The following is a 9910-nucleotide window of genomic DNA, read 5'->3' on the forward strand; positions in this document are numbered from 1 at the left end:
TACTTTTCAGGTACTGTGTTATTAATGTTTATTTTTTTATTTTTTTTTATTTTACGCCTCACTTCTTTCTGGGACATTTCCAAACTTCTTAAAAATTGCAGTTGTTAAGCCCCTCCTGAAAAAGAGCAATCTTGATAACACCATTTTGAGCAATTTTAGACCAATATCTAATCTTCCTTTTATAGGCAAAATTATAGAAAAGGTCGTTTTTAATCAGCTGAACAAATACTTAAACTCAAATGGATACCTGGACCATTTTCAATCTGGTTTTTGACCTCATCACAGCACTGAGACAGCCCTCATTAAGATAATAAATGATATTCGCTTAAATTGTGACTCTGGCAAAATATCGGTGCAGGTATTGCTAGATCTCAGTGCTGCGTTTGACACTGTCGATCATAACATACTACTAGAGAGACTGGAAAACTGGGTCGGCCTTTTTGGGATTGTACTCAAATGGTTCAGGTCATACTTAGAAGGGAGAGGTTATTATGTGAGTCTAGAGCATAAGTCTAAGTGGATGTCCATGACATGCGGAGTCCCACAAGGGTCAATTCTTGCACCGCTCTTGTTCAGCCTGTATATGCTCCCACTAAGTCAAATAATGAGAAAGAACCAAATTGCCTATCACAGCTATGCTGATGATACCCAGATTTACAGCCTTTTCTCCAAATGACTACAGCCCAATTGACTCCCTCTGCCAATGCATTGATGAAATTAATAGTTGGATGTGCCAGAACTTTCTTCAGTTAAACAAGGAAAAAACTGAAGTCATTACACTTGGAAACAAAGATGAAGTGTTCAAGGTGAATGCATACCTTGACTCTAGGGGTGAAACAACAAAAAATCAAGTCAGGAATCTTGGTGTGATTCTGGAGACAGACCTTAGTTTCAGTAGTCATGTCAAAGCAGTAACTAAATCAGCATACTATCATTTAAAAAAACATTGCAAGAATTAGATGTTTTGTTTCCAGCCAAGACTTGGAGAAACTTGTTCATGCCTTTATCACCAGCAGGGTGGACTATTGTAATGGACTCCTCACCAGCCTTCCCAAAAAGACCATTAGACAACTGCAGCTCATCCAGAACGCTGCTGCCAGGATTCTGACTAGAACCAGAAAAAATTAGCATATCACCCCACTGACTTCCTTACACTGGCTTCCAGTTACATTTAGGATTGATTTTAAAGTACTTTTACTCGTATATAAGTCACTAAATGACCTAGGACCGAAATATATTTCAGATATGCTCACTGAAGACCACTCAGATCATTAGGATCGAGTCAGTTAGAAATACCAAGGGTTCACACAAAACAAGGGGAGTCCTCCTTTAGTTACTATGCCGCCCGCAGTTGGAATCAGCTTCCAGAAGAGATCAGATGTGCTAAAACACTAGTCACATTTAAATCTAGACTTAAAACTCATCTGTTTAGCTGTGCATTTATTGAATGAGCACTGTGCAATGTCCGAACTGATTGCACTATATTTTCACTGTTTTTTTATTTTATTTTATGTAAAATCATTTTCTAACTGTTTTAAATTCATTTTAAATAAGTAAATTTTGTAATAATTTTAAAAGTTTTAAAATTGCTTGTTTTTATTTTTCTTCACTATTATTTTACTTTCTTTTATGTAAAGCACTTTGAATTACCATGGTGTACGAAATGTGCTATATAAATAAACTTGCCTTGCCTTGCCTTATTTTAATTTTCGCTCATCGAGGCTTCAAACTCCATCCCTGTAGGTGGCGCAAATGCACCTGAAGCTGGTTTGCCAACCGCCAATATACATAAAAGAAGAAGAAGAGTGTCGTTTTGTAATTTATTTTAGCCACATCCACAAGGCATTCAACCAATCACACCCCATCCTGCAAAGAGACCGCCCTTATCGTTCCGCGTGCCATTTAAACTCAAGTACAACTGTAATGTTTTCGTTTTCTTCAGTGTTCCAATGGTAATTTATTTTAGATGAATGGAGGTAAGAATATGTATCATTGTTATGTTTATTGTGCTTGTCTGTCTGTTTAGCCTGCTCGTTTTGTTTTGTTTACACATGCGCAGACATCTGCTCAACTAGCTGCAGCTGCTAGAGTATAAAGTGTAAAGGTGAAAGTCGCTGTTGGTTGAGTTGATGCCTGTTTTTATGGAAGAGGTAGTATTTCCCCACTTTTTTTACTTCCATTAACACTTTTATTCTTATCTATCTGTATCAGTTTATGTCATCAGTCTAACGCACGAGACAGAAACATGACCTTGACCCGTATATCTAATTTTACATTAACTAAAGACACCAGTATACAGTATGACTACTTGAATTTGAGGATTCATTAGTTCTGCATTATTTTTTATATATAGATCAGAGCAGTGACTTTGAGTGTTAAAACTCTTCAATCTTCTAGTGCTGTTCTGGGGTCAGTAACAGTTGCAGCCCCCTCCTTATCTTTATTTGCAGGTTTCTCAGAAAAACCAAACATGATTAGACAACAAACATTTAAAAAAAAAAAACAATTAACACAGTTGACTGTAGGTATTTTCATCAATGAATTGTTAACATGATGTTAAGTTCTATTTATGCTGCTAATTCAGAAAAGTACAATTGTACAGTATATTAATGTTTTTTGGAGATGTAATTTTACTACCATGTTGCTACCAGTTACCCGTGTTACTACCACCTGTTTCAACAACATATTGATTACTTTTCAAAATATAAATGGATTTGCAATAAATATTGATTCATTTCAGGTTCTGGTGAAAATGTGGATTTTATTGCTGCTGCTCTCAGTGTGTTCAGAGACCGTCATTTGCTATAGTGATGGAAAAGTTGAAGCGGCTTGTGGGGACATGACTCCCCATCATGGCCATGATCCCAGAACCAAAAACCCTCCATTTAAAATCACAGCAGACAAATCCCAATTCAGCCCTGGAGACGAAATTAAAGGTAGGAATACTGTAGCTGTATTTTGACGCTTAATAAAATATTGCAAATGTATATTTAATAATTTATCATATGTTGTTCATATTCACAGTGACATTATCAATGGCGCCTTCTTCAGAGGGAAAAAAATACTTCAAAGGATTCCTTATAGAAGCAAGAGATGCTGTCAATCTCGATGAAAAAGTTGGATCGTTTAAGTTAATCAATCCTGCAATATCTCAGCTTCTTACGTGCGACAGTAAAGAGGTCAGTGATTGTAGCATCCTTTTATTGAGAACAAAATATTTACTACAACACTAAATGAATGACTCACTCATTATAACAGCGATTCTAGTATTTGTTATTGCCTCTATTTAACTGAATACGTAAATGAAACAGGAAATTTTACGAACACCCTTTTTCATCAGATAAACCAGATTTTCAATATTCACAGGGCTCTGCTGTGAGTCACACCGATAAATCCCATAAGACTGAGGTCCAGGTGATCTGGGAAGCACCATCTGACTCTCCTTCCAGTGTGCTGTTTCTGTAAGTTTTAAAATGCTGTTTTACCCACCTTGTTAGTTGTGAAACATGATGTACTTTGTCTTTGCTTTCAGGGTAACTGTTGTCCAAGGCTATAAAGAATACTGGGTGAAGAGTCCAGGTCCTGTGGTGTCCCAAAATGGTTTCACTCCTCCACCACAAACCAGCTTTGGTGGGTCCATTGGTGCCCAAACCACCCAAACCACAACTTCCTCAATACTATCACGTTCGGTGAGTCAAACAGTGCTAAAGTCACTGGAATGACACTCTTTTACACACTTGTTGAGTTTGTGACCCTTTCAGCCTCAAAATAATTGGAATATCTAAATAATACTAATAAATAATACTAATATAACTCCTATTCAGTTCACTTCTGAGGGCTGTGGAAGCGAGAAGTCCTGTTTGAGAGATCCAGAGGGCTGTGACCCACAAAACGACATCGCGTGTCACTTCCTGTCTTTTAGGGCATTGGAAAGTAGTGTGATGTTTGAGCTCAGTGGACCTGCGGAGGGTTACGTGTCCTTTGCCTTATCAGAGGACAAATGGATGGTAATACAGAGATGCTTATAATAATTTCTTATTTCTCATCTAATTGTGTGTAACATATTACTTTGACCTTTTGTATCATGTTCTCTTATGTATGTAATAAAATAAACTGAAATACAATAAAATGTGAAAAAAATTACACTAAGTACTAAACTATCTAAAACTAAACTGACTTTTATTCAAGAATAAACAAAAATAAAAATGACAAAGACACAACAAAATATAATTATTATGCTTTTGAATGACATAATAGTGTGTCTTGGCATAAACAATAGCAAATGTGTTGTGCATTTCAGGGAAAAGATGACGTCTACCTGTGTATTAGAGACACAGACCGAGTTGAAATCAAGGCTGCATATGTTTCTGGACGGACTCACCCAGAATACTCTTCACAGGTATAGTTGGATTGATTGGACAGTGAAAATAACAAACAGTACACCGTGGTTTAAAGTTAAATAACTCGACCTAATGTAATTTGAAAACCATGTGACTTAGTAAACATAAGGATGATTTGCAGAATGTCCATGCTCATATTAATTTCTAGAACGTTCTGAAAGACACAGCGTGGAGGCTGTCAGATGGAGTGATTCAGTGTAGCTTCCGCAGGGACATAGTCCTCCCACCTGAGAATCTGAACAGGTTCAGTCTGGACCAGATGTACTACCTCTTCATGGCTCATGGTCGAGCTGAAGATGGTGAGATGTTGCTTTTTCCTTTCTTCATTGTTGTTTTTTTCATTGGCAAGTAGTGTCAATAGACTCGTTTCTCTTTCTCCAGGGCAAACCCATCGACATGACCGCCAGCCTCTGATTTCAACCTATCAGAGAGTTTTAACTGGACCTCCTGAGGATCTAACTGGTTCTCGATCACCCCTGCTCATGAAATATCATGGTGAGGCCAAATAATAAAACCGTATACTGATTGGGATTTATAATATGCTATCCAGGGAGCTATACAGTGCATATATGAATTGATTTTCACCTGGATTGCAATTAAAAAAAAGGGGGTGGTGGCAAAAATCCTCTAAATTCACCTTGACATTTATACTGAAGAATTCTGTGGGGTTGGACATATTTGGGTTTGTTATTTTATTTTTAACTAAAACAATTAAGACAACAAAGAACTGTCAATTGAAACACAGCTGAAATTAAATTGAGCGTAAATATTTAATTACTCAAATGAAACTTAGAGAAAAAAAAAAACATGAAAATTAGAAATGTTGACTTTGCAACTTAATGAAATAAGTTTTTTGAGGAACCTGAATTAAGTTACTAAACTAAAACAGAAATAACATTTCAGTGCATATTACAAAATATTTCCATTTAAAAAATGTTATGAAAATATAAAAATAAAAGCTAACTGGAAATAGGATTTTTATTATTATTATAAAATTATATAAATAATACCAAAATAAAACTGGTTTAGGCTCTTGGCAGGAAACATCATCCTAGCAAACACCCTTTTAATCACATAGTAACACCCATGTGGCAACATTTACTAAAATCGATGGCATTTTTTCTGTAGAAATGTTCTGAGTCTGTTTGTAACTATAGGGGCTTTCATGCTGATCGCCTGGACATCGACAGTCAGTGCTGGTGTCATCATGGCACGATACTTCAAATCAGATTGGCCCGAAAGGAATATTTTGGGGCAAAAGGTCTGGTTTCAGGTAGGAGCTCGTTTCATACAATGAGGATTTCATTAGTTTTCAAATGTGAATGATCAAGGCTTCTTGTTTCCACAGTTACATCGAATACTAATGGCCCTCACAGTTCTACTCACCTTGGGCGGCTTTGTTTTGCCTTTTATGTACAGGGGAGGCTGGAGCAAGGTAACACATACACACATAAATGTCTGAGTAATACTCATGCTTGAACGGTGTGTCATATTTTCACCCCCTTCATCACACACCACTGACTGTTCAATAGCACTGCCAATGTGTCAGACCCACATGCTGTCTGCTCAGAATAAGAAAGCGAGCAAATTAATATCCCATGTTCATTAGAAGCGACCCACCATGTGGCATCTTTTTGGCCTGTTTTTGAAAAATGTAACCACTTTTCTTCAGAGATTAATCAAGCACAGTGTTGATTGAGTGTCTTATTAAGTCTGCAAGTGCTGGTTAATTTGAGCCTCAAACCGACACGTGTATCCATCCGTAAGGCTAAGCATGTGGGACACATTTGTGACTCAACAGGGGCATCTGTGACATCCCTCTTGCCAAGTATCTTTCAGAGCTTCTGTGTATGACCAGCAGAGGGCATCGAGTTCCACGCCAAACCCGACCCCATACAAAATAATACCCATCAACCTTTTACTTTGGCAGCCTTCGAAATGCTGTTTCCTGCCATTACTCATTGCTTCATGAAGTTTGTTGAATCAGAGTTTGTTGACAATATTAGCTTCATGTATACAGTGGATCCTAATCTGTATTCTATTATCCACAGCGGGCAGGAATACACCCCTATTTGGGCTGTGTTGTCATGGCACTCACTGTCATCCAACCTGTCATGGCACTTTTCAGACCTGCACCAGATGCCTCAAGGTAAATCTTGGTAACAGTGCAGCACAATACAGCCAGAAAACAAATGTCCAGAAGGAAAGCCTAGCATACAAAGCAGTATTTACTATGTACTGCATAATATTTTCTAATATATTTTTTTATATTACGTATCAAATGTTACATTTTAAGTGTTTTTGCTATAGTTTAATGCATATTGTCACAATAGAATGCCATATTGTTGTCAAATTGGATAAAATGTCTCAATCTGGTTTAATTGTGTGCTGCACATACACTTTTCTGTATAAAGTGTGTGAGAAATAGAATAAGTATGGTATTCTGAACATACACAGAGCACTTAATTTGTTTTATAAGGTTCTGTCTTTTAAACGCCTTTGTGTGTGTGTGTGTGTGTGTGTGTGTGTGTGTGTGTGTGTGTGTGTGTATATGTATGTATGTATGTGTGTATATTAGGAATGTAATGATACACACATGAGGCTTTAGGTAGCCTACACTTTACAAACTGAACAATACGTTGGAGTAATCCTATTACATTTGGAAAATAAAAGATAATCTTGTATCGGCAATAGCCAGAGATAAACGGAGATAAACATCATTTATTGGCAATAATAAGAGGATTGAAATTACAGTTAATTTTCCACGCGATTAACCTACTGCATAACTGACATGCTGCAAGGATAACAAAAGATCAGGGTATTTACTCCTCAATTAAAATGTTATAAAAAAGGGTCTTGTCTATCATACAATGAATTATAGGGCTATAATTAAAATATTAACACTGCAGTCATCAATAAAAATCAATGAAATAAAAAGCTTCTATGTTTCTTTATATATATGTGTGCGTGTACGGGTCACAAGAGAAATATTAAGGGAATAAATTAAAATGGTTATCTATAATAGCCTACCATAGAATATGTTGAAGTAAATTAGTCTCTTATCATCTCTGAGAGAATATGTAGCGTCAGATGCCGAAAGCTCCGTCATGACTCCGTCATTTCATTTTTACTTTCACTTACGGCATAATGAATTGACTGAGTATTAAACCGAACCATGACTTTAGATATTTGAACCGTGAACGCATAATGAACCATAGGTTGGTACCTGAAAGTATAAAAAGGCACCTGCTGAATACTTCACCTACTCAGATGTCTGAGGAGATGTAAACAGGCTAGCCGAAGGCATGGCGAGGGGCGCAGCGTCTCATTCCCTCTAGGGGAACCATGGTTACATGAGTAACCCAAGACGTTCCCCTTCAAGGGATTCAAGCTGCATCCCCCTCTAGGGGACACTTTGGGAAACAATATCAAATTATGCCATGCCGAAGCGCATGCCTGTCCACCTGGTGAGAGAGCACCAAGGATGTGACAGACATATACTAGAACTTTCCTCAGAAAGGGGCCAAGCCATTGACGCCTCGCGCCGCTAACTGAATTTGTTGTTCTGTATGTTGTCTGTACTATTTAAGAAACCTGTTGTGTAGAATACTGTTTTATAAATATAAATTCATAAGTCATGTTTTTAAATGTATTTTCTGTATAACCTGCTCTCAGGAGATATATCTTCAACTGGATGCATTTTGGAACAGGAACAGCAGCTCAAGTTGTGGCTGGTAAGAAAAAATGCTGTGAAAAGTCTCGAACAGTTAATTATGCGACTCCGATCCATATTAACAACAGTGCTGAAAGAAGAAATCACCTTTGTAAATTCAATAAAATTGAGTTTTCTCTGAATAAAATAGTGTAGTCTTTTGGTAGCCGTTTGCATATAATATTTTACAGTTTACTCTTATGAAGGCTAGTGCTGTTTTTTTATGTCTGGTGTTCTGAATTTTTTTATATTAGTTCAGGGGGATCTGAAGTATTAGCAGTATGTGTTATTAAACTGTCATAACCAAGCTGTGTGTTTTCATGATTTAGTTGTCACTATCTTCCTCGGGATCCATCAGCAAGCTCTGTTCCTGCCTGCTCCGTGGTCCACAGGGGTCCTGGCAGCCATTGTGGTGTGGTTTGTACTGGCAGATTTGGTTCTGGATGTCCACCGAAGGGGATTTTTATCTATAGGTCAGTGAACTGCCCTCAGACGTGTGTTCTGTCTTCATTTCAGAGCAGTTGTTTATTGTATGTGTAGTGTTTCTTTGCACCTGTGCAGGAAATTTGTGTTGGATGAATCCATTAAATTGTAAAAGGTTTTATACTGCAGTAATAATAGAAATGTTGGGTTGAATGCTAATCAGTCTGAAATGCCACAGATATGTTTTTATATATTTAATTGCATTCACTATTTTTATACTTGTGTTTTTCAGGTAAATATTTAAAAAATGTCAAAATCTACACTGAACATATTAATTCTGATGACATGGAGATGGTGTTTGTTCCTGATGAGAATGAGACTTCTAGTGCGGTGAGTTGAGTTTGTGCGTACTTTCTCATACGAAGATCATGCATTTCATTGACGATATAACCTGATATGTCCATTGCATTTTCTTTTTCTTTTTTCAGGAATCTTGTTTTAAAAACATAGTTCTGGCTATTTATCTTTGTGGAAATCTGGGATTACTAAATGTTCTCCTTTGGACCATCAGTGCATTGTGACACACTCTCAGCAGTCATTTAGTCTTTGGGACTTTCACTAATCATGCCTATTTTAAAACAAGCCAAAGAAATATAGAGTAGGACTTAATTACGACAGGCAACCTGTCAATTTACATTGGTTATTAGAATGAAATTGTTTGATTTGTTTTTGGATTACATATGTTCAATATAACTTTTTTTTTTGTCGTAAAGAACAACTTCTGCTTATTTAAATCTCTTTATGATTCACTTTTTTAAATCTTTAGATCTGAAGAACATATATTTTATTGTGTGATTTGGTGACCGCATTCAATTAAGTGTTTACAGATCAAGTAATTATTCTTGATGCTATATTATTCTTTTTCTTTTTTCTTTTTTCTAAATATGAATTAATCATGTTTTAACCACCTTATTCTTGATTCTAGTGACTAATATTGATTTGTAGGGTTAAAGACTACTTTTTAAAGTTACTGTTTCCTGAAATGTAAATATTATTAACAATTTGTCTGTTTTGTACAAAGACTGAATGTAGTTTGGATGACATGGATCATTTATTTGAGTTTTCAAATAGATTCAAATCACCTTTTTAAATAAAACTTTTGAAATTAAACCGTGTGACAACCTTTATCTTCTGAAATATGTGCGTACAATTTGTATTAATCTGTGTCTTTGCTCTGTTACTTTAATCCTTTAGGATCATGGGTACCTGTGCTGCTGGCTGTATATTTTAAACCATGTTTTGATTAATTATTCATTTAGGCTATGAATATAATGCAGTTTGTCTGTATGTGTAGTAATTTCTGTGTGCGAAGAAG

General features: G+C 36.4%; 1 protein-coding gene across 2 annotated transcripts; it reads left to right on the forward strand.

Moving 5' to 3' along the window:
- The first annotated feature begins 1821 nt into the window (after positions 1-1821).
- On the forward strand, positions 1822-9705 carry frrs1b (ferric-chelate reductase 1b). Of its 2 annotated transcripts, none has more exons than XM_059524955.1 (16): positions 1822-1976; positions 2741-2936; positions 3025-3179; positions 3367-3461; positions 3533-3689; positions 3825-4007; positions 4301-4399; positions 4549-4699; positions 4782-4895; positions 5558-5673; positions 5749-5835; positions 6452-6549; positions 8076-8134; positions 8442-8585; positions 8828-8925; positions 9024-9705. In XM_059524955.1, exons 1-16 carry the CDS (start codon positions 1971-1973, stop codon positions 9114-9116), a joined length of 1851 nt encoding a protein of 616 aa, XP_059380938.1. In that variant the 5' UTR covers positions 1822-1970; the 3' UTR covers positions 9117-9705. The 2 variants fall into 2 exon arrangements, with proteins under 2 accessions (XP_059380938.1, XP_059380937.1); XM_059524954.1 differs by lacking the exon at positions 1822-1976 and adding an exon at positions 2020-2150.
- Positions 9706-9910: the final 205 nt, after the last annotated feature.

Source organism: Carassius carassius, chromosome 35, assembly GCF_963082965.1.
Source record: "Carassius carassius chromosome 35, fCarCar2.1, whole genome shotgun sequence".
Taxonomy (NCBI): domain Eukaryota; kingdom Metazoa; phylum Chordata; class Actinopteri; order Cypriniformes; family Cyprinidae; genus Carassius; species Carassius carassius.